At 39.9% G+C, this 26737-nt stretch overlaps 1 protein-coding gene across 2 annotated transcripts in view; it reads right to left on the bottom strand.

Moving 5' to 3' along the window:
- The window catches only part of trpm3 (transient receptor potential cation channel, subfamily M, member 3), a 156741-nt gene that overhangs the window by 103810 nt on the left and 26194 nt on the right, over positions 1 to 26737 (bottom strand). Inside the window, exon 1 of one of the 2 annotated variants that reach the window (XM_080895142.1) lies at positions 13521 to 14154. The exons of the other annotated variant lie outside the window; for it this stretch is intronic. Within the exon in view, the coding sequence (XP_080751268.1) occupies positions 13521 to 13610 (90 nt within the window). The 5' untranslated portion in view covers positions 13611 to 14154. Of the gene's footprint in view, positions 1 to 13520; positions 14155 to 26737 lie in introns of those variants that run through there. 2 annotated transcript variants of the gene reach the window in all.

Raw genomic sequence — 26737 nt, 5'->3', positions numbered from 1 at the left:
TCTGAATGTATGATCAGTATATTTATATGCTCTAAAACACAGTATATATCAACACTGTTAAATATGGAGAAAAAGAGGACTCCTTTTGTGTAATTTCATGGTTTACTGGCTTCGTGTTGACTGCAGGGTCCTGTGCTGTCACATTACTGCTTATTATCATTTCAATAACTGGCACTGGACTGTATACAGGAGTCAATAAAACTCGTTTACTGGCTGAAGTTCATGAAATGTCTGATTTCATAACCAATCAGTGGTCAGTACTTTACTAAGGGTTCGGCGACCAATCTAATTAAGGAATGAGAAACTGAACAGGCAATTCTCATTCATGTTCTTCATTAATGACCTCCAGCTCGATATTTCTTCATGGCACTGTGCCGCAGTGCCTCTCACCCTTGTGGAGTGGCAGAGATAAAGCTTCATTACATAAGGCTGCTGGCAGGACTGGGGCTCGTGCGATCAGCGGCCACAGCACCTGCCAGCAATCCCACAGAACAACGGGCACACATTCACCAATACACAGACTTCCTGCATCCTATTTTCTTTTCCTCCTTCCATCTGCTCATTCATTCCTGTATCCTGGCACAGCATTTCCCCTTATTTTCCATCTCTTATTGTGTCTTTTCTTATTTCTCCCTGTCCCCCTTCACCACCCATTCTCCCTCTCTCTCTTTTTCTTTGGGAAAGTGATGCATCCTACTTTCCTCCTGCCTTGTGGGAACACACTGAAAGGCAGGCAGAGCGAGCAGTGCTGTCTCTAGTTGTCCTCACAGAGTATATAATCCTCTTGATGTTCTGCCTCTGTTGTTGCGCACTCAAAAGGGAGGCACAATGTTCGAACATCCATACTGTATGTCTGCGCTGCACAAAGTATTTAAGAACAAAAAGATGAACTGTACAGCTGTAAAGAGCAATGCTGATCACTGTATACAATGATCTTTGCGCTTCATAGAACTGCATTCACAAATGGCAACCCATGCTTTGTGTTATAGCTGCACATGGGGACCATCATTCAAAGCAATCACACACTTAAAAGCCTTTCTGTGAAACACAAACTGAAATAGCTTCATGCAGTCACTGTTCATGCGAAAGACTTTATCACTGTATTCCGATTTTCTCCTTTATCTCTCCGCTAATCTGCTACTTATCTGGTCAAGCAGAGTGACCCTCATTTCTCCTTGCACAAAACTCATGTCTCACTGTAGCAGAGGAAGAAATTGAATTTTTATAGATACAGATTAATATACCGTAACTGAGCTGTCGGCTGCAGGAATTGGAAAAAAAAGATGAAAAGAAGTGGAGGGAAATCCTGCATAAACTACTGCAGAATTTTCCAAAGAATTCTCCTCGGGGGTTTACAACAGTGTTACTTCAGTACTGTGTGAACACGAAGAAAAAAATGATTACATGACTTAATAGTAAAATTGTGTTGGACAGAAAATAATACACTGAAATGCTAAATTTTGCAGGGCATGTAAAAGACAGAGTGCGCAGATAATTTAAAAAAACCTTTTTTTTAGAAAAAAGCAACAATATTTTGGCACCCAAAGTGGAGCAGCCACTTTTTTTTATCTAAAAGGGCAGTTATTCCTGCAGGATAGAGCAGTGACAACAGCAGATGATGAAAGTGTGACTTATCCTTAAAAGTTGGGATACTGAGGATGGAGTGGTTTGACTAGGCTTATGTGGCAACAGATGTATCAGATATATTGGAGAAGGGGCAAGAGGACAGAGATGACAAGAAGAGGAAAAAAAGGGAGGAGTAAAGTTTAGGGAGGAGGAGGGGGTGAGAGGAATCCAGAAGTGAGAGTGTGAGACTGAGAGATAGATGGGAGGACAAAAATAGCTCTGTGTGGCCATGCCGTTCACTTTCATTTTCCATGTCCCAGTATCCAATTTACAGTCATACACACACAGGCACATTTTTACACATCTCCCTCTGATGTCCTTCGCGTACACAACTTCATCCCAAATTACCATCCCCCCTCTCTATGTCAGAAAAACACACACATCCTCATACATGCGCACCATCCCATTTACAGCTGTGATAAATTGGGTCTTTCCCCACTTTTTTTTGTATACCTCCACATTGGCTCCCTTTTTTTCTCAGTCCCATTCATACACATCTCCATCCAGAATATTTTCAACAGATGGTGAAGTTGTACCTAGCCATGCACTTGGGAAAAGGAGTACAGTGGCACACACACATGCACATTCACAGACTGCAGCTGGTGGACATCCCCAGGGTGCCGTCCTCTTAGCAGTGCCATGAGATTTAGAGCTGCTCATTCCGTTTAAAGGGGACAAAAGGTAGAGAGATGGACAGCGAGAGGCTGAGGGGAAGGAAAGGAGACGGCATCATAGAGATAAAGGCTGAGATGGAGGAAAGGAAAGTTGGAGTGGGAAACAGAAAAGGAGAGGACAGTTTGCAAACATGCAGCTGTCGTTCCTTCAAGGCTCACAGTGACCTGCAGGAATCGAGTTTATTTTAAAAAAAAAAAAAAAGAAACTTAGTGTTACAGCTGATCTTCAGACCCTTCTTGTCCACAGGCAGTCATGTGCAAACTGCATAGGTTTTTGTATTCTTGCACATGAGTGCATATGTGTGTCATTGTAGCTAAGGGTAAAAAGGGCCCAATTCTTCCACTGTCTTCTTCCCAATTTCCTCCATCTTGCTAGAGAGGAGATCCACGTCTATAAAAAGTCCTCATAAACCTCTAAGCCAGAAGAAGGCTAATTGCACATGAGCTATAAAACAATATTGTCTCTCTGGTTTGCCTGTTTTGGTTAACCGAATGGGTGTACCGGTGTGTGCATAATGTTTGGCACCATGTGTATTATGTTCTGGGGTTCCTGTGTTCGTCTGATGATCCGTGAATGAAAACACAGGGTATCATTTTGGAGGAAGCATTCAGCTTCCCCAGTACAACTTAATATGCCACCACTCGCAGCTAATGACCTGAGTAAGATTGGCAACACAAAAATACTCCTTTGAACAACATACAAAATGGAGAAAAAGTGCTGCTGGGAGATGGATACAGGGAGAGACACAGCTGCTGACAAAGACCTAAAAACAGAGAGGAAGTGGGGAGTGAGGGAGGAAATACTGTGCAGGCAGCGGGAAGTGGTGCTGAAAAATGATCATCACAAATAGAGAACAATTCCTACAGAGAGAAGAAAAATTCCCCACTTCCTCCCCAGCAAGTAATCTTAAACAAGTACACCTTATTTAACCTTGATTAAAGGATTACTAAATTCAGAGGGAGGTCTAGACAGGTGTATGAAACTTGACCAATGACCTATCAAACTTCCAGTCACTGTGCAGCGCAGCAGGGTGCTGGACAGCTGAACAACACTTTTGGAGTATTAATAAATCTGAGCGCCTGAAACAAAATTAGACATTTAAACTGCAGAAAACCATGCTGGGTGGAAAGTATTCCATTGCAAATCGACCAATATAAATGAGAACAGTTTAGTACTTTATGTGGCAAGCGTAACATAGTTATCAGTTTAACATGGGACAAAGGCTGGAAACAACAGGAAATGCATAGCTCTGCTAGTTTGAATAAAACATACTGAAAATCTGACAAATCGTAAGCTCACAGCACACGTTCGTTATTTTACCTACAGTGAGCTAAATGCCTGCCCTTTGGTTTATAATTCATGCACATACATGAGAAGCCATCGATTTGTGAAGTATTGAACTGCTTCCACGCAGGAAAATGTGAATGCTCCATCAAAGCCTGTCAATCTATCCAAGATGTTATTATTCCCAGGGTGTCAAATGCTGATGCCTTCTCAGAGCCACTGGCGTCCTTTGGCACAGATGGAGTCATGCACAGGTTGGAGCAATATTGAAAACAGAGAGCAAACACTCATTTTTTTAAGAGACAAAGATGGGTTAAAGAGGCAGGTCGGGGTTAGTGTGGAGTACATTTCAAGACTGTAGTTAGTTTAATTTTGTTTTTGTTAGGTGTTTAGTTGGGAAAGAAAAGACAGTTAACATATAATTCTGCATAGAAACAAATTCATCCAAGGACACCTAGTGCAATAAATTGTGTTGCTAAGGGATCCTGAACAAGTATCCACTTGTAACAAGTTCTAGCTTTAAAAATAAAGCAAAATGATGAAAAAACAGCAGCCAAGTAACATGACAAGATGGCTTTTTTTTTTTCTTTTTGGTGAGCTGAGTTGAGATGAAGAGACAGAGTCTGAGAGGATACTTATTAGAGTGGCAGATGAAGAAGTAGGGAGAAAACAATGAGAGCAGGACAGAGAGAAAGAAGAGGGAGAGCTGATGCTCAGCGCAAAGGCACGACAGACAGAGAGCACTGTTCTCACCGATGAAAGCTTTGTGTTAAAATTTGCTTCCTATTAAAACAATTGTATTATCTTTAAATACTTTTCATAAATAAAGACGCCGTATTACCTATGCTTCATCTGGTTGCCGCACTGCAGCTTCAGCTCTCCAACACAACAATCAAGGTGCTAGATGTCTTTTCAATAACAGTCACACTATGTTGCTGTGTGAAGACTCTTTTTTTGATTATGTTGTTAAAGTTCAAGAAAAAGCTTCACAATGATGAATGTTCGCTCAAGATTCACCATATGTGCATATGTAGTCTAATACAAACGGAGTAAAAAATAACAAGAAAAACAGTTTCTGTTTTTATTTGATTTCTTAAAATGATAAAAGTTAAATTACTGTAACTGCTTATGCAAGCGATATCACCGCATGCACCTGAGAAAAATATCAAATCAGCCAATATGCACAGTGTGAAAACAATAACATTCAATCCACTCAGTCTGTTGCCTTTGCATGATAAATGGCACCTCAATTTTAGCAAGCGGGCAGGTTGGCTGCGAAAAATAATAATTCTCTATCAAGTTTTTGAGTGTTGAACTGAAAGAATGAACAGCTCACACTAATGTTCCCCAATAAACGAGTGGCTTGCACAGCCTGTATAATAGGTTCTAATCTTACAAACATGACTCAGCCTTTCATATACACACAAAGATACACGTCACAATTACCAAGGCCGTATCAATTATTCATAGACTACCACATGCTCAGACATGCATAGACAGCAATGCCTACACGGCCATTCCCATGAGTTTGTCGGAGGTTTAAACAGGTGACACTGTCAGTGCAGACTTTAATAAGGTCATTTTTGCATGTTTGTAACTCACCCATTGAAATTGACACTGAAATCTGCATCATTCTAGTTATATTCTGTTATATCATTCTAGTTATCATTCTAGTTATCTATACTATATATATATATATATATATATATATATAGCCACTGTCAATATGTGACATATTGAAGTCGCGTTTGAATTTGCGCTTGTTTTTTTGCTTTCACTTTGCAATCGTGCGAACTGTGTATAGAGAGCGACAGCACTGATCTGTGAGTGATGATAATTTGTGCACCAATTCCTCTGACATCGTCTTATTAATCGTTAGCTTACTATGCAAACATGACAAGTGAAATCTCCCACAGCAAGCTTAAACATGTGAGAGGTTGATCGCGCAGAGAATCGCTGAAATTATGTGAGTGCGTGTGTAAAAGCATTTCAGTTCTGCTGAGCCAAATAAGACAGGTCAGGGTGAAGAAGTGACAGCCAAAGAAAAGCTTACCACAAAACGGAGAAGTTATGACAAATCAGACTATAAGGCAAAAAGAAAGTGCAGCTTTATGGTTTCATGGACAAAATAATTTCTGTGGCTGCAATATGATGAGCTAAATAACCAGGGCTGCACATAAGTGATCCGCAGGTGTGCATTCGCTGTCAAAATAAAAAACACGCACAAGGGTTAGGGTTAAATTTAAAAACTGTACTTTTGAGTTAAAATATATATTTATAATTTTAATAAATGACAAATTAAAAATGCTTGAACATTTTTTTGTATCGAAAAAATATCGAACTGTGACACCAAAGTATCGAACCGAACCGAACCGTGAATTTTGTGTATCGTTGCACCCCTAATATACATACATATATATATATATATATATATACATATATATATATATATATATATATATATATATATATATATATATATATATATATATATATATATATATATATATATATATATATATATATACATACATACATACATACATACATACATATATATATATATATATACATACATACATACATACATACATATATATATATATATATATACATACATACATACATATATATATATATATATATACATACATACATACATATATATATATATATATACATACATACATACATACATATATATATATATATACATACATACATACATACATATATATACATACATACATACATACATACATATATATATATATATATATATATGTATATATATATATATATGTATATATATATATATATATATATATATATATATATATATATATATATATATATATATATATATATATATATATATATATATATATATATACATAGTTGCTAATTCATACAAACTGTTGGTAAGATAGAATAGATGCTATCAGGGCTCGAGTGAATAAAAAATCAAATAAAATGTGGCCATGATTTGGACTGTGTGTCCCTGCAGAGTTTCAGATGAGAGCGTGACCTGCTGAGCTGTCCGTGGTGCTGATTTAAAAACTTGAGACTAATCTGACTGAATGTCACTTGCACTGTGAAAGTAGAGCTGATTGTATGGCTCCAATTCAACCCGAGCAACACTTGATTGATTACACACACTTGAGTAACAATATGGGAGAAGCTCTCAGATGATTATACAGGCTCTAATTTTAGTTTCGTTTTTCGTTTTTCCTTTCATGATCCTAACACCCCTGGCAATTACGTGAGCGAATGTGAAAACGGAAATGCATTGAGTATTTATTGATTTACTGTTGACCTATTGATACACCCGCTATTGATTGCAAATCACCCCCCACCTCCCAAGCATCCATGCATACTGACATATCCAATAATCCAAACAAACACGCCTTGTTAAAGTGATTTATCGCACTAGTTCTGCATACTGACAGGTAACACCTTTGAAGGGGGCCAAACCAACTGTTTGGACTGGTTGCCAAAACCTCGCAACATTCAATCGATATTATTTTTGGTACATCCGTACGTAACAAAACATGTCAATTTCTTGTTTCAGTATAAGCAAGTGGAGGGTGGATGGGTGATGAATAGTGATGGAAAGTGGTCCAGTCTTGGTGATGGATGTGCAGGAGGGGTGAGTGACTGCCACTCAGAGAGACACTCTCTGAAATCACAAACAAGGTCTGCACGAAACCAGTTAATTGCAAAGAGATACAAAAAACAAAAGTGCTATTTAGTAAACTCTAAAGGAGTCAGTAGTTTTATTTATTTAATTGTTTTTCTCATTTACACAGAGCCAGACTTGCTTTTGTTTTTCCCCCATGATTCCTGATCTTCATGTAAATCTCATCTACTTATTGGGTCGATATGGTAGTGGTATACAGCAGATATTCTTCTGTGACTCTTGTCAAGGCCTAGAAAAAAAGATGCTTTTTCCTCTAAATAAATAATTTACTAGAAGGAATAAGTACAAATTCGTGCCAACAGTAATGTTGCTGAGTTTGTAAAGTTACAAATTCAATTCCCCTTCTCCCTCCTTTCTCTCGCTCCATATCTGCACACTGTCGAATGGTTGCAGCATAAAATAAACCTGCAGCTGTATAAGGTGAGCGTGAAATTCAGCAGCTGCAAACTCAATGCATAAAGCAACCTGATGTACACATAAACATTACAGAATACAAATTCTCTGAGTACAGTGTCAGACTTTCTAACCGTGTATGCAAAGTTCATGAAGCACATGAGGAGCATTCATGACTTATTGTCCTCATACATATTTAAATGGCCCCCCTTCCATCACCGCTGGCATATATTTCCCACATGTAACTTCACGGGCCAAAGGTCAATGTTTTGAGTTCATAACTCTACTGCTTGTGTCAAAGTGTGACTGGTGAATAGCAGGATGCGATTATCATTATTTTGTACGCGTGTCACTGATGTTTGTTCACTAGCACGTGGGGATTTTCAACAGTAAAAGCTGGAGGTGGTTTGCCAAATTATACATTTATTCTGAAACTGCAGGTCCTTTTAGCATCAAATCTCATACATTATTCAGCAGCTGACTGGTAGGTAGACTCGTGTACTATCTGTTGTATTTATTCAGGACAAGTGCATTTTTCGATTGAAAAAAGAATGCATTGTTTCCTCAAGCTGGTCTCTTGTTTAAAGATCCAAATATTTAGAAAAAGCCTAAAAATACAAATTTACCGACAGCGGTTTTAACTACCTATGATGCTGCGTGGAAGCGTGCCAAATAGGAAATATAGCCTTTGTGCGCCTGAATAAAAGGAATGAGGTGTTAATTGGCAGCTTATGTTCTCGTTTTGGCTCATTAGGACGATAATGTTTTAATTGAAATCTTACAACTGCAGCATTTGCTGGGTAATTGAGACATAAACAAGGGCAAGCTTTGAGACATCCTGCAATTCTGAGGCCTGTTTACACCAGGAGAACGAAAGTGAGAAAAAAAGGGGGGCGAGGACCCTCCCCTTAGGCGTGTGTGACAACATGCTGTTTCCTCCAGTTTCATTCAACACTCAAGTAGCATTTGGTCAACACACTAGGAACTGTCAGGATGTGTGCAAGTATGAGAAGACGAGTTTGGTTACTTTGGGAGAAAGAAGACTGACTGAGCACACCCTCGCCTTGAAGTACTTGTGAAAATAGCGCTTTTGTATTTAGTTTAGTCAACTAACTTGACTACATTTGTAAAAACTATAAGAAACGATATTTTTGTGTTTACCTGCACAGACAAAGAAAAAGATAAAGAGCAAATTATTAGTCCTTCCTTTTTTACAATGCCATGTTATGCACATTTCCCCAGTTTAAATAAACCTGGTAACAACAAAATGCACACAAAGAGCCTGATGTATTACGGGTGTCATTAACCATGAAAATTTTAATCAGATAATCAGAGCTTGGTAATTGGAAGAATCCCTACCGACCCAATCTGTATGATTTATCAGGATATGGAAATGAGGCACAACGTGTTTTATACTGAGGGAGTCTGATGCAAACACTCAGATCAGTCAGTAAAATTTCAGTTTAAACACTTCAGCAGCTCCAACTATCATCTTACATTTAAGAGAGGCACACACACACACACGTACACTAAAAGTATGTGTGAGGAAGAGGGTACTTCATATGTCATTTATTTAAAAAGGGCTAATCTCTGTAATTGAGACTTATTGTATCTCCTTTACTGGAATTACTGTTGATACAAAAATTGGTGGTGCCACCTATGGGTGACGGTGGCCACTTTCGTCCTTATATATATATATATATATATATATATATATATATATATATATATATATATATATATATATATATATAAATATATTAGGGGTGCAACGATAGACAAAATTCACAGTTCGGTTCGGTTCGATACTTCGGTGTCACGGTTCGATATTCTTTCGATACAAAAAAAATGTTCATGCCTTTTTAATTTGTCATTTATTAAAATTATAAATATATATTTTAACTCAAAAGTACAGTTTTAAATTTAACCCTAACCCTTGTGCGTGTTTTTTATTTTGACAGCGAATGCGCACCTGCGGACCACTTATGTGCAGCCCTGGTTATTTAGCTCATCATATCGCAGCCACAGAAATTCTTTGTCCATGAAACCATAAAGCTGCACTTTCTTTTTGCCTTATAGTCTGATTTGTCATAACTTTTCCGTTTTGTGGTAAGCTTTTCTTTGGCTGTTACTTCTTCACCCTGACCTGTCTTATTTGGCTCAGCAGAACTGAAATATATATCCTGCTGCTTTTACACACACACACATAACGGTCAGCGATTCTCTGCGCGATCAACCTCTTACATGTTTAAGCTGCGGGAGATTTCACTTGTCATGTTTGCGTAGTAAGCTAACGATTAATAAGACGATGTCAGAGGAATTGGTGCACAAATTATCATCACTCACCAATCAGTGCTGTCGCTCTCTATACACAGTTCGCACGATTGCAAAGTGAAAGCAAAAAAACAAGCGCAAATTCAAACGCGACTTCAATATGTCACATATTGACAGTGGCTCACCGATGCCAATGACATAATTACCCAGCTACATTTCCAAAAGAATGCAAAAGCATTGACATATATATTTTTCCTTCCTACGATAGGCCGACGGGCAGGGCAGAGATAGATTTTGGTAGCCCGACTGGAAAGATCGCTAGCCCCAGGACGTCGGGCTAGCGATATTGCGAGCCCTGTATCTGATTGAGGAATCACTCATCTTTGGAAAAGAGAGTTTATTACAGAGAAATGTCTCTTTCCAAAATAAAAGCTATACTATCTGCTTCTTCTGGGCTATATTCTCAGCAGCATATTAAACATATCAGGTCCCCATAAGGAGAATCATGTGCTAACGGCTGTCTAAATGACTCGGGTAAAGTTTGTAGCATGCATGCTTGTCGATTTTGTCTGCTTCCACTTGTCTTTGCACTAGGATGATATAAATGTGCAGTCATATTTGTTGTGTTCCCACTAGTGCTTTCAGGTTAATCTTGTTGAAATGACATTAACGCCACAACACGGCAAATCTCCGTTAACGAGCTACCCCTGATTGCCCCGTGCATGGGGCTAGACGGCCAACACGTTAACGAGCTAACTGCGCTAACACACTAGTTCCCACCCATGTAATTGAGCATTGCATGGCACATCCAACATACTGTTTTACTTTAGTCCATGACGCGCTTACCTTCAGGGTCATACGTCACATGAAAACCAAAATAATTCCAAACGCCAGATCTGAATGAGGGTGGGGAAGGTTCAATTTGCCATGTTGCAAGGGGGGCTTAACTTCTGTCTCGCTAGCTTGCCCTGCGCTCTTCCTTCTGATGATGCTGTCTGTGTTGAGCGCTCAGTGGATCTGCGCTCGACAGTGCAGCCTAGGCGGAGTAGTCGAACGCAGATTCACTGAGCGCTCAACACAGACAGCATTTTCAGAAGGAAAGTTGATAAAATAAATTACAAATTTTGTATTGTTCATACATATGCGTGCCCACACATGGAGACATCTCTGGCAGCCTATAAAAATTGTAGTCACACACACATGAATTTAAGTATGCATTTAGCAGCAGGGGGCAGGTCAGTTAGAGAGGCCTGCAAGGAAAGTGCTTGCCAAGCAGAAATTTCCAACAATAATGAAAGGTTATTAGGTTAATTTCATACTGACAGCCTGATGTCTCCCTGGGAGGATTCACATAAACTGTTTCAGTAGTTGCAGGAACCGTAATCCTCTGTAGTATAGCTTCATCCATGGTGCCAGTACAGGTGAGGCAAAAGGATCAGCTGTGTCTGTTGATGCCTGTAAACATAATCTCAAAAATGAAAACTCAGCTGCTCAAAAGCAGCACTATTTATAGGAGTCATCCTGAAGCAAAGATCCACTCAAAGTGAGGCACTTTGTACAAAATATCGAGAAGGTAATTCTTAAGTGTACATACGAAGCACTGTGGCAATGGTGCTGTCAGAGCATCTTTGTGTGAAAGACATACAGTGCCACCACAACATCAACTATTGGTTTGTGGACTACAAATAAGAAGCCTTGAGTTTTGGCTGTCATCATTTTGGGATTAAAACTAAATATTATGGGTGAAAATGACTGAAAACTCACCAACTCTAAAGTGTATCATCCATTTTGCACTAAATGTGACCAGAGTGTGCAAAAATGAATATCATGCTGTATTTAAAAAGATCTGAAACTCAATCTTGAGACCATAAACTCATCTGGAACATGTTAACTGGGGTAACAAATCCAGTAGGAATTAAAATCACTTCCTCAAAGATTTCTTTACAATCAGACTTCTTCTTGGAACCAGAAGAGCGCCCCTGCTGGTCATTAGAAAGAAATGCTTTTCTTTTTAGACCTGGTGGCTACTTGGATCTTTCACATACAGTCTGTGCTTTTTAAGATAAAAATATGTCCTGATTAGCTATTGGATGAGCCAGGGAATCATTTGTTACACGAAATTCAAAAAGTCTCACTTTCCATCCTCTGCTACAGCCAGATAAAGCTTAGGTGGGTAAAATATTATTTCTTCTAATCCAGAAGACTCAAGAGTTTCACACTCTTGAGTCTAAAAATCTATTTGGCAAGTGTTTCCACGAATAAGAAGAAATGTTCCACCAAAAACATTTGTATCAATTCACTGATGTTTGGAGTGTTTTCACTTACACAAACATTTCACTCTTGAAATAAAATTGCCTGAAAAAAAACCTCTCGTGTAAAGTTTCACAACACATGCTAAAACACACACACACACACAAAACATCCTAATGCACATACAATGATTTTGCTGGCTGTGTGGTTCAACATCACAGCAATACTGTTGTGTGACACACTTTGATAAAGCTAGCTCAAAGGACATTGAAGAAGAGCCATTCAAGACCTCTGACAATAGACCGTCTTACAGAGTGCCTGTAACTGGCTTATGAAAGCACAGAAATGCATAAAAAATAGGATTTAGGTAACAAATGTCAGTAAGCAAGCGTTATAAAGACTGCACTGTAGATTTGCAGAGGCTACAAATCATACTTACACAAAGGCAGCCACACATGCTCAGGCACACAGATGAATTTACACTTGTTCACCAAAAAAACCCAAATAAACCTGGTTAATTCTAACTTCTTTACATCGAGGTACATGGCAGAATTCATTTTAAAATCTGTCTTCTGTTGTCACTTCTTTACTAAAGCTCCTCAGTCATGTCTGCCACCTCCAATTTTACATTCCCGTTCACCCATTCCCACAAATCCTCTCTTAACTCGTTACATGACTCCTCAGTTTGTCATCTACCTTTTCTTTTCCCTTCTCACATCCCCTTTTCTCGCTCACTTTATTTCGACATTTCATGCTTCCACCTTCACCCTCTGTGTAACCCTCTTGCTATTTTAAGACTGGATCCCTCTCTGATGTCTTTCCATCTCCTCCTCTTTCTCTCGGTTTCTTTCTCTCTTTTTTTGGCTATCAGCAAAAAAATAATTAAATTATTTGCATTTTCTCTTTTATCACACTTCTTTAATTTCTCTATCCCAATCTCTCATCCGTGCCTCTGTAGCATCATGCTCTCGCTTTTCCCATCTCCATTTTTATCCTCCACTCTTTGCGCATCCACTTTGCACAGCCATCTACTTCCAAAACCTTTAAGCTTCCCTCTAAGAGTGTTACACCGACAGCTTTGCCACACTTCTCTTCATTTTTAACAACATTATCCCCTCTATTACTTCTTAATGACTGCATTGCATCCACTGATGTATGCACCAAAAAGCGCAGCGGCTTCATCAGCATTCATTTTGTGCCCTCACACCTCTTTCTACTTATGTTCTTTTGGAAAAGCATCAGGATAGCAGGAGGACTGCATGACATATTTAACAAAATCTCTCCAGGCATCTATTTTTTAAATTTCATGTTCTTTTACCTTTAGCAGGCGTACAGATGGTAGGAAGGCTGCATGGCACAGTTTTCTGATGGTCCAGTTCAGTGGCCGCGGTGCATCCAGCTGGTTCATGGTGTCCACTCTTCACGGTTCAGCCACTGGTGCCCGGCAGTTTTTCCCGGCACCAGGATCAATGTTACCCCACAAGGGGGACAAAAATGGGAGAGGGTCTCCAACTCCAACTGCCGAAAAGCACGCAAGTCCCAGGGCATGACCCTTGACGGACAACCATCAGCCACTAACCCCAACCAACGTCACCAGCACCACCACCTTTAAGCCTTTACTTCCACAAGCACACGAAGCTCTCACCTGAGCAGCTTTCTGCCCCCTTTCTCCTTCCCTTCCTGCCCTCTCCTCCTCTCCAGCTCACACAGATCCAAGGAATCCAAGGGAAGTCAAACCTGGAGCTCCATGAGCATCTAATTCCTCTTCCACCAGTAGCTGAAGTGCACTCAGCTCTGGCGCGAAAAAAATGAGATGGTAGAGTATTTTCCCAAACAGCGGAGCAGAGCGCAGCAATGCACAACAGGGAGAAGAGCGCATAGGGTGAGAGAGATGCAGGTAGAGGAAGAGGGAAAAGAGAACGAGAATGAGGAGAGATGGAGATGTGGGCAGAGGAGAGACGAGGAATGCAGTGCAGCACAGCACTGAGGAGAGAGGAGAGGAAAAGAGAGTCGCAGAGCGCATAAACGGAGCAGCCTGACAGGCAGTGACTTAGATTTGAGGCTGCATGCACACCACTGTCTCCAAGATGAAAACAGAGAGAATGGAAGAGAGAGAGCGTCAGGGAGAAAGAGGGAGAGGAAGAGAGGGAGAGAGACAAAGGGGAAAACCAATTAAAATCCAATAAAACTGATGAACAAGATGAAATTGAAACTATGGAGATAGGAGGGGGTGCCATGCAGGAGAAGGAGGTTGGTTCTGTGCATGGGGGTGAACAAAAAAGAAAAGAGAAATAAAAAAAAGAGGAAGGATGGAAAGACACACAGAGAAAGCAAGATGGAGAAAATGGGAAGAGAGGGAACTGTATGGTGGTAAAAGGGGAAATGGATGAAGCGAAGTCAAGGCTGTGCCTTATAGAGTGAATTCAGATGGAGCTTGAAGATGGAAGCACACTGAGCAACTTGGCTCTGCGGCTGTGGAGGGGAGTACGACCTACTTAGGAATTCACATGTCAGGCATCATGTTTGTGCACAAAAATCTCTAAAGTGGCTTGAAAACAATGTTAAAGAGAGGAACGCTGATGTGACTGTCATATTGCATAAACTCATTTTTAACGCCTCGCAGCGTCCCAACACGCCTCCCTCTGGGTTTGATACATTTCATTTTCTTCATTTTGATGTATTGGCATAAATGTTATGCTGCAATTATACTAATAGTGTAAGCTAATTTGTTTATTGCATTCAGTCTATGAGAAGAAAGTATGATTTTTTTTCTTTTTTTGGATGATGTGAGCTTAAAAACAAAATCTTCAACAAGATCGTTAAGTTCATTACAAACTACTGATGACTGATCCCTGTGATCAGTGCAACAGAGACTTCTCAAGTGACGGTCCCCGCTGATATACAAACGAGTTTACAACTTACAATATGAAATCTGCATTTTACATTGGTTCAGCATCTTTGGCGTAAATGTCTGTGGATATTTTACACCACACGTACGATATTTGTCATTACTACAAAATCCTTACGGGCTTTGATTAAAGGCTAATTGATTATTCTCATTGTCTCGGGGCTGAGGGAGAGCTGCACTGTGTCAAAGCCACTGGTTCACATCACTAATCTATAGAGCTGCAGCAATCTAAAGCAGATTGACAATAGAAAATCTTATCAGTGAAGTGCAGCTTTTGTGAAGCACACTGACAAAGATAAATAAATAAATAAAAAGAGACATCTATTTTTGCCTCATCTCTTCTATTTCTGGACAATCAGGACTGCTTGTCTCCAGCTAATTGCTGATGCGCGCAGCTCAAACACCTAAAAGCTTGTCAAAACAGAAGATATGACTAAAATTAACAGTTCTCTTTGCGACCGAATTGACAGGTTTGGACTGGTTGAATAAGTGTGAGAGGGAAAATAAAGCATAAAGGCTTCAGAGGTGTTGATGACATAGCATCACGCCTCGTGTTTGATGTGCTGCATGTTGTCATTGTTTAAAAATGTCTCAAATTAATGACTATACCTGATCGGCGTCAAAATGCCTGAGAGTAACTGTGCAGCACGGATGAGCCGAGACTTTTCAAATGTATGTGTACAGTGCGGGTAAGTAAGTAAGAGCGGCATCTTTGAATGTGGACACAGGATATATATATATATATATATATATATATATATATATATATATATATATATATATATATATATATATATATATATATATATATATATATATATATATATATATATATATATATATATATATATATATATATATATATACATATATATATATATGCACATACATATGGCGAGGGAGCAGTCTGCCTTGCTTTCAAGCTTTTGAAAAGGAGGACCTAGGGGTAAAAGGAGGCTCACATGAAAGTAAAGCATTCAGTGAAGCAGGAAATACTGTTGAGGGTACCCTGAAAGCAAAACAGAGAAAAAAAAAGTCACAGGTTTGTATTTCTTCTCCTAAATTAAAGGTCAAACAATATGAGAAAACACAAATGACACACTGTCACAATTTGTTTTAAAGTGCATGTCGCTGGCATGAATTAAATACATCCCTGACGGTAGAGAACGCCTTGCTCTTTTAAATTTAGTTATGACTAACAATTCTCTTGAGTCACCAGCTCCCGGTTAGTAGGTGTTTCATCCTGACAGTTAAGCACTGACATTAAGCGTGTCCACGTCACCGACCACTGGCTGCCCTGAGGACTGCCGAGACCTCTGAGGTATCTGTCTATCAACCGTACACGTGTGTGTTTACGCCTGTGTGTGCAGTTGTGCTTGTGAGGCAGTAAGGAGGCTGTAGTACAGGAAGGCAAAGAGTGTCTTTTCCCCTCTAGCCCTCTCGCTTCACACGCTTCTTCATCTCATCTCATGAAATGATTCAACCAACACAGCTGAGTTCAGACCCATGCACTGTCTGTATCCTGCCTCTAGATGGCAACCTTCTAATGCACAATACCCATCTCATACCCAGCATCCAAACACATCACTTGTACTCCCCTAACTCAACTGAACCGCTGAAAATGTCTGCTACTTTACTGCAACAAAACAAGACCTCTTTTTAATTACTAAACATCTAAGGATGCTAGGAGGAGGAAGTTGAGTCTTATCTTTCTGAAGATAAAGGGAGAGTGCACAGTGCTACCAAAAGAGGGCAGTTGTTCAACACACACAACAGAGAGCGTCTTGTTTGTTTCATCCTCTAATTCTGCATGGCTACACTAATTATCGTGACGTTAAAAAGGTATTATAGCTCTGGCACAGGAGAGGACCAGACAAGACGAGATTTAATTCTCTCGCAGTGATTCATTTCTCCCAGTGGGAACTTAACTTGGCAAGACGAAGAAGGCAATTTACTGTGAATCACTTAAGTCCTTCAGCACTGAGCGCTTGTATCAGATTGTGAAGGCAAACAATAAATATCACTCACATTTTCAGATTTAGCACGATATAGGAGTTTTATGAGGTAACTTATCTCCAGAGAAGTTGAAACTGAGGTCAGCACGGTTTCTTTTTTATATATAGAAATAACACAATATACTGTCATCAGATGCTGCTCTGTAGACACAGCATGACTAATGTGCCAGCCTAAATCATCGCGTTTTAGCGCTTGTAGATGTGATTTTAGGTGGTATTATGTATAAGCAAGCATGGGTAAATGTGAGTGCACTGCTGATTGAATCATTTCATCACAACCCACAAGCAGTGGTAGTAATAGCACTGAGTGGGTGTTCTGTAACCCATTTATTCTCAGGGACATCTCTGCCACAGGTAGCCCTTTTGACATCACCAGTCAGCACTGTGACAGGAGTGTGAGAGAAGCCCATTTCCACCTGTCATTCAGCCAAAGCCCAGAGCTGCTCGTCACACACTGGAAAAATAAATCCTTTGTGCTGGTATCGTGCAAAAAGTGCTTGTAAAAGGAGTGAATATCAATAAATGTTGCTCAGTGAATGAGATAGATTAGATAGCTTTGCATAATGTTTGTAGAGGTACTTTCTTCTATAAAACATTATGTAACTGAAGTCAGGGGATTAATGGCAATACACTTCAGCTCCTGCATGTTATTATCAATATAATTACTTTAAAGTGCTTTTAAAGTGCTCATTGAGATCTTGTTCAAGCGAGGCATGTTCAAAGAGCAGTTGCAGATTTACGCAGTTACCAACTTGTAAAAGATTTTTTTGTGGCTTGATCAATTTATATGCAGCAAAAGTATTAAAATCCACCTTTTCCAGGTTCCGTGTGAATAAGATATAAAGCTGTATGTTGTTAGTTCTGTATTTATATTCAAGCAAGGAGAAAAAGTAACCACACAATCTGTGCAGTAAATAAACAGAGGGAAGCGTACCACTTTTTCATATGAGCTGCAGTGGTGAGTAAGTAAACAAAAACCTCTCAGAAATCACAATGCACAGTGATGCACAGACTCAAGAGGCTTCGAGGTGGAGTGCATGAAGATGAGTGCATATAAACAATACCACCATCATCATGTTCAAACAAAGCGTAGATTGTACGACTGTGTCCCTCTTGTTCAATCTACCATTGAACTTTATTCTATAAAGATCCCGCTTGAGCCAAACCAGAACAGAAAACTGAAAGGTTAGCATGAAGGCTGGAATAAATTAAGGACATTTACTTTCTTCTTAAGGTTTGTCTCAGTTTTACTTGGTCTTCCAGGTTTTAGAACTGAAACTGTAATACAGTTACAAACTACAATACTGGGAAAAAGCATCCTCTCCTAATATTAACCAACTAACTACGATAACTGTGATTGTATTTATGCAAAGATGAGGCAAAACAGGATCTCACTTCTTGTTGCAGCAGCTTTCTTTCTCTGTGAGGACAGAAAATGAGGGTCGCAGTTCAGTTCTGGATCAATGATGGCAACAAATTATATATCGTACTGGACTCACAATAAAGATGTGCACATTAAGGCACTGTTAACTGAAGGTATGTGTTAACAAAGCCACTTTCTAATTTGGCTTCCCATCCTTCTTCTCCGTGAGATACTCATGTCCTGGAGGATTTTCAGTAAATGACAGTTCAGTATTTCACATTATATGCACACACACACACTACCCCCCCCCCCCACTGTCTTTGCCCCGAAGAGGCAGGAAGACTTCTGCTGAGTTGGGTACACTCCTCCATCTGGAGAGAAGCAATGATTATTAGCCTGTGGGATGGAACCGCACGTACACAAGCTCACACACATTCACACCACTGCTCTCAAAATGTATTCTTTTCTCCACATTTGGGGGAAATTCTCCATTCTCCACCAACCATCACTCACGAGCCAGTCACTTAAATATTCACACTCTACTGTAGGTGTTTTCTAAGGTTACTAGCCCTCTTAAACTGATATTAGCTGACTCAAAATGCGTTGCATATCTGTCTTCACATCCCCTAAAATCAGCGCTGCATATTTCATCTCTGGTATTTAGGCCTCGAGCAGTGCTGCTAAATATTATTGGCAGGTCCAAACAGCTGTTGATAAACATTATCGGATAAGCCAGAGGTAACAGAGTGAGAAGATGGCACTGATTAAAAATAATGACCTGTAGGGACTGTTCAGGTAGCAACCGCCTTATCACAGCTTAGCATAATGCTATTTCAGGTCAACAAAGATCCCGTTTATTATTTAGATTCATCAGCTTATGGACAGCACCTGCCAAAACCAATTTACCTGAACATGAATCTTTATCTGAGGAGAGTCCTCAGAAGTGTCATAAAACTGGTAAATATCAAAAGTAGCTCAGCTTTCTGTTCTTAAAATGACTCATCAAACTTTAAATTCTTTTCATCACAGCAACAACAAGTCAAATTTGCTCATAAAAATGAGATAAATTGTGTGCAGTCACAAATTAAATTAGCAGCTAATGCTAGCTTGATTAGCAAGGTGCCTCCAAAATTCGCTCTTGTTTAATAGCATGCTCATTCTGGCTACTGAAAACAAGCCTTTTTTTTCTTGTTCTTTTTTAACTTACTGCAGAAGCTATGGTCCAATTCATGTTCTTCCAGGATTGAATAACACCATAATGTTTGGCTGCACATCCCAAAGCTGCTCTATTGGTTTGAGACCTGCTGACTGTGGAGGCCATTTGAGTAGAGTGCACTCATTGTCAAGTTCAAGAAACCAGTTTGAGATGATCTGAGCTTTGTGACATGGTGTGTTACCCTGCTAGAGGCAGTCATCAGAAGATGGATATACTTTGATCATAAAGGGAAGGAAATGGTCAGCAATAATATTCAGGTAAGCTGTGGCATACTGGTAAGAGGCGAAAAGTGTGTGAGGAAAATCTCCCCCACCCCCTTACACCATCAACAACCATTGACATTGACGGGATGGATCCATGCTTTCAGCCCATCTAATACCACATTCAAATGACAGTCTTCCCACTTTTGATACCAAGCATTAAAACAAACTTCGTCTTGATGATGTCTACATGCCTAAGGCAGAGATAGCTCAGTAGGTAGAGTGGTGGCCCCATGATCGGAAGGTCGGGGGTTCGGTACCCCTGAGCAAGGTACCGTCCTTACACACTGCTCCCCGGCGCCCAATGGCTGCCCACTGCTTCACTGAGTGAATGAGTTAAATGCAGAGAGGAATTTCCCCACGGGGATCAATAAAGTACACTTTCTTTCTTTCTAAATGCACTAAGCTGTGATTTTTGCATTATGTGACCCTGAACTGGATAAATGGATGCAAAAAAGACAGAAGTGGGTGGTCAAACTAGCAACCTTTAGTGAATGGATAAATAGATACAGTGGGGCAAAAAAGTATTTAGTCAGCCACCGATTGTGCAAGTTCTCCCACCTAAAATGATGACAGAGGTCAGTAATTTGCACCAGAGGTACACTTCAACTGTGAGAGACAGAATGTGAAAAAAAAAATCCATGAATTCACATGGTAGGATTTGTAAAGAATTTATTCGTAAATCAGGGTGGAAAATAAGTATTTGATCAATAACAAAAATAAAACTCAAAACTTTGTAACATAACCTTTGTTGGCAATAACAGAGGTCAAACGTTTACTATAGGTCTTTACCAGGTTTGCACACACAGTAGCTGGTATTTTGGCCCATTCCTCCATGCAGATCTTCTCGAGAGCAGTGATGTTTTGGGGCTGTCGCCGAGCAACACGGACTTTCAACTCCCGCCACAGATTTTCTATGGGGTTGAGGTCTGGAGACTGGCTAGGCCACTCCAGGACTTTCAAATGCTTCTTACGGAGCCACTCCTTTGTTGCCCGGGCGGTGTGTTTTGGATCATTGTCATGTTGGAAGACCCAGCCTCGTTTCATCTTCAAAGTTCTCACTGATGGAAGGAGGTTTTGGCTCAAAATCTCACGATACATGGCCCCATTCATTCTGTCCTTAACACTGATCAGTCGTCCTGTCCCCTTGGCAGAAAAACAGCCCCATAGCATGATGTTTCCACCCCCATGCTTCACAGTAGGTATGGTGTTCTTGGGATGCAACTCAGTATTCTTCGTCCTCCAAACACGACGAGTTGAGTTTATACCAAAAAGTTCTACTTTGGTTTCATCTGACCACATGACATTCTCCCAATCCTCTGCTGTATCATCCATGTGCTCTCTGGCAAACTTCAGACGGGCCTGGACATGCACTGGCTTCAGCAGCGGAACACGTCTGGCACTGCGGGATTTGATTCCCTGCCGTTGTAGTGTGTTACTGATGGTGACCTTTGTTACTTTGGTCCCAGCTCTCTGCAGGTCATTCACCAGGTCCCCCCGTGTGGTTCTGGGATCTTTGCTCACCATTCTCATGATCATTTAGACCCCACGGGATGAGATCTTGCGTGGAGCCCCAGATCGAGGGAGATTATCAGTGGTCTTGTATGTCTTCCATTTTCTGATGATTGCTCCCACAGTTGATTTTTTCACACCAAGCTGCTTGCCTATTGTAGATTCACTCTTCCCAGTCTGGTGCAGGTCTACAATACTTTTCCTGGTGTCCTTCGAAAGCTCTTTGGTCTTGGCCATGGCGGAGTTTGGAGTCTGACTGTTTGAGGCTGTGGACAGGTGTCTTTTATACAGATGATGAGTTCAAACAGGTGCCATTCATACAGGTAACGAGTGGGGGACAGAAAAGCTTCTTACACTCAGTACATTAAATGCATTCTTTAATTTATATCACCGTAGCTGCACTGCATTGTGTCATATCAAGTGTGCCAAAAAGAAAAGCAGCTTTTCAATGCACGATACGCCAAACGCACATGATTAATTTCTTCTTGCATAGCAGCCAACTTTCACAGTTTTCACTGTAAAGCATCCCTGGATGAGACATTCATTTTATTTTTTTTAGTTGTTGTGAAAGTTTGCTGAAATCGCTTATACAAACAAGCATTGTCAAATATATGCTAAACTGCATACACTTTCAGGAGACTCAGTGCAGATTTCTTTCCACTACTTTTAAATACAGAGGAGGAAAAATTGTCTATAGCCTCCAGTGCATAAAACGACAACACAATGTCTTTCGTTAATTTGGCTTTCATTAAATGATCGGCGCAAGCACTAATTAGAAGCTACAAGGAAGATGGTGACAAGATCCTCCCAAAAGCCTTTTAAACTATGATATACCAAAACACAACTAAGGTGATTCCTTATTCCACAGCAGTCACTTCATGTGTGTAAAGGTTAAAAAAAAAGAGTTCACAAGAGATATGGCAATTAAATTAAAGCAGGCAGCATGTTCAGTGAGAATGTGTATGATGTGACCGAATGTTTTGTCTAAGACTATTCTGTATAGCTGATGCATCACATGCTTGAGGCATTCATATGCAGAGCAGATTACTTCTGTGTTGCTTTCACCCTCTTTTAAGTGCTTGGTATATCAAAAGCATCTGCCTGGCAAAAATGTTGTATTAACCCAGGGACACAGGCATCATTGTCATCTGACTGATCTGAAATCCTCCCTGCTTTCGTCATGTACCACAGCTCAATTTGACCAAAATCTAGCATGGGGCTATGAACAATACAACATCTTCCTTTCAGCACTAGTTCAATATAGGAAGTACATCAGTAAACCAAATATGCTTTTGTTTGTGCTCTTGTGGTTTAAGGTTTTTAGGGATTTCACGCTGTCAGAGTTTTACACAGAGGGCAGTGAGTATAGGAAGACTGAATATATGGTGAAGACCTGTTAAAAAAACTCCACGATAAATCAATGAAAAACATCAAATTCTAGCCCAGAGCTAAAAATGTCTAGCGTTAAGCTTCAAGTTTCTCAAAAAGTAGATCTGGGGGAGTTTTTTAACGTTCGATGAAGCAGACAAGTGTGACAAAGAACATGGTGAGAGAACTTCTCTGCAGCCCCTCTGAGGGAGAATTAGAGAGGAAAGTATAAAAGCAAAGAGCGAATAAAATGGGTAATGGACAGAAACCAGAGAGGGCATGGCAGAGAGACACTTATTTCACATATAGAGAGCTCTTATGCATAATATGGATGCATAAAAGCCACTGAAGGGATTCAAACTATCATAAATTTTCATCTCAATCTGTTAAAATAGTCTAGGAAGGTTATTACCTGTGGGGTTTTTTTTTTGGTGTTTAACAACCTCGTTTTATAGTCCCTATCTTTAACTCTTTTAGGGGTACAAATAAAAAAAATAGCATTTAAAGGCATAATATAATTAAATACAATGGGTGGAAATATTGTGTGACCACTTATTTTGGTGTATGTGAAAGGAATTTTTGAGACTTTTTTTCATAGTGGTGCAGCAGACTGTCACTCCTAGTTTAAACTGGCAGGGCTTCCAACTTCTTGCTGAATGCAGAGAAACTGCAAACCGCAGGTGTATCACAGTTTTTTCTCATGCAAAAGCTAAAAGTGTTTAAACTAAAAGTTTCTGAAATTGGTGGGAAATGATGGAAGCTTTACAATGAAAGACATGCAACGTCAACATGTGATGTGCATCAGAGTTATATTAGGACCTGCTGTATGTCAGAGGTTATCTGGGCTATGGTGGAGTCATTGTGGCCCGTTTAAAGGACATTGCATCATACTGGAAACCTGTGGCCTTATGCTGGGCTACATCATCTAAAAACAAACTCAAATATAAATTAATGCCATTTATTCCTGTGACAACACCAGAGTTAGAAATTTTCAGTCCTACCAAATTTATTAGCCCAGCACACACTAGAAGTCTTATGCCACAGCTGCTCTAAATTAAAATTATTGTTAATTACTAAAATATTTTTTTATGTTTCTGGAATGGTTAATATACCATGTGTGTGCAACCTCTTTAACCGAAATGATAATTTTAATACTAAAAATTGAAAATCATTGATTTAGATGCCAAACACTTGCATTACTGAACAGAAAAAATGAATTTTATTAATGTAACGTTTGATTAATTTCTGACTTCCACTGTGTCGGATCATATTTGGGTCTAAAAATGTCAATTATGTTTGTTATTTACCTAAAAAATAATAATATAATTTTTACTTTTGAACACGTTCTTAACAGATTTCATAAAATATTTTTTTATTGTTTTTATTACACGTAATAAATGTGAGTTAGTGTAATTCTCCATGAGTAACGCCCAAAAAATATCTTGTTCTCAGCCACCATGTACTCAGTTTCTCCTTGAGCCCGAGTGAACATTTGCACCAAATCTGAAGAAACTCCTTCACAGTGATAAGAGATATCACAGTCACACAAATGGGACATACGGGCAACCCAAAAACATAAAGTCTCTGGTCTTTTTGCTGCAGTCAGATCACGAAAAGAAAACAGCAGGTAAGAAAATAGAAGGTCGCTTTGTGCACATGAGAACCTGAGCGAGGAGGATCCATCTGCAACATCTGTTTGTATCATAGGTGATCTGGTGTTTCCTCTCTCTCTTTAAAGGGACACACTCATCTCGAGACAACAGATCGGCCCATCTGGTAATACCTGAAGCCCACAAGTCCCCGTCAGCTCAGTGCTCAAAGGAGAGCTAGTGCACACACATATACATACACACACACACACACACACACACGAATGCAGGCTCAGAGAAATCTATAAATGCCAGATTAGCCTTAGTGCTTGCCGATCTAATCTTCTGAGTCAACAGAGCAATGCAGACACGGCTCAGTGTCAGGAGCCACTATAATGAACAGTCACTCATTGCACCCCAGTGCTGTGGAATAGTCCGCTGTCTTAAACCTGAAGCCTCATTCTGCAGCACTCTCTGTGGCTTCACTAGACTTTTGATTCGTCAATTCAATCCAGGATCAAGTTGAGAAACTTTTAGCAAAACTTTTACAGCCTGAAAGATTTTCAGAGCTGTATGTAACAGATATTGTAATTTCATTCAGTATATCACAGAAGCCATAGTTTATGAAACTAATCCAAAAACCGCTGTAATATAAGCAGACTTTGATGAAATGATTCACCCCGGGTGCTCGGATCCGTTTAGTTCAGGAATCTGAGAGCATCTGATGTGGTTTGTTGTTTGAAATGTTTCCAGCCCAGCCTAAAATCAGGCATTAGTACCCAGCTGTGTGGCTGGAACCAGTGAGGTGAAATAATGGACACTACAAATAATGGGTCAACTTCCTGCATTTTGCCTCTGTCTTTGAAATGAGCTCTCAGAAGTGACACACATGCTCACATACAAGACTCAACGCTTGCCTGCAACAATGTGTATAAACACAAAATGCCACACTCCCCTGACATAAATTTTGCATTAGCTGTGGAGAACCTCCACGTTGCCGTAGCAACATAGACATAGCGTAATTACCATCCTATGGGTCAGAGTAATAAAGCTAGACCTGCAGCCCAGTGGGCCCGGGGCCCCTGGTAATGGCTTTTATCGCAATCATTATTGCCACAAGCACCGCTAAACCAGGAGATACATAGGAGGATACACTCAGCCTCAAAGCCCAGACTCACGGCATCAGACTGAATAGCTTCAAAGCCACAGTTCAAAGCGAGGGTGCAACACGGGTTTCAGATCAACAGATCCTAAATCAAAGATGACAAAATTTACATAAAAAAAGACAGAGCTCCCTATTATATGTTTTCCTAATTCTAGATTTGGCAACCGTTTTATTAGATGCTTTACGTAGCCTGAATACGTGCTATTTAACTTTATCGATGTCAGCATACCAATTACACCGATGCTTCCTGGAGCATATTATGGAGGAAATATTCCAGCAAATGTCATGAGAAATGATTATAGTTCCATTAAATATAATCCTAAGCATCAGGGATAATCAGCAGAGGCAAACATCACACGGCGAAGTCTAAATAGGGTGAATGTTTAAACAGTTAGCTACTTTGTACACTGATAACAAGATGAGATGTGTGACCCACAGCAGGCAGTGATGACTGATTGATCCCACTGTACATTTACTGGGTAATTAATCAGAAAAACTCTTTGAAATGTCCAGAAATAGAACAAAGTCACATAAAGCAGCTCTACCAATCAAACTCAAACTCAAAGCTGCAATTCTGTTCAAAGGCCAGCCTCAAGTTGGTCTGATAATCAACACCTACACTAACATTTTAACCTAAAAATGGCTGAGGTTGGTTTAAAGGTTGCACTTTACCAGTTTTATCAAAGTGCTTTTTATTTGTTTGGGTTTATGTGTTTGCCAGAGGGGTATCACTTCTACCTTCAAATTCTGGGAGAAAGCTTGAATGCTGACAGTCAGGGCTAAAATGTACAGTGCTGTGAAAAAGTGTTTGATCGATCCTGATTCTGTATTTTTCTGCATATTTTGTCGCACTTACAGGCTTTAAAAAATTTTTAATATTAGACAAAAATAACCCGAGTACACGCAAAATGCAGTATTTGATCTTGAGGATCATTGAGGGGGGGGGGGGGGGGGGGGGGGGGGGCGTGAGGCCTTTGTGTTCCTTTTGGTCAGCCGTGGATTTTACCTTTTTTTTGCCCAGTCTCTTTTTCTGTTTATTGAATCATGAACTTTGACCTTAACTGAGGCAAGTGAGGCCTGTACATGTTGTTCTGCATTCTTTTGTGACCTTCTCGATGAGTCGCCAATACGCTCTTGGA

The sequence above is a fragment of the Rhamphochromis sp. 'chilingali' genome, assembly GCF_963969265.1.
Source record: "Rhamphochromis sp. 'chilingali' genome assembly, chromosome: 10".
In the NCBI taxonomy this organism is placed as follows: Eukaryota; Metazoa; Chordata; class Actinopteri; order Cichliformes; family Cichlidae; genus Rhamphochromis; species Rhamphochromis sp. 'chilingali'.
The sequence above is the reverse complement of the archived record's forward strand: the minus strand, read 5'-3'. Positions and strand labels throughout refer to the sequence as shown.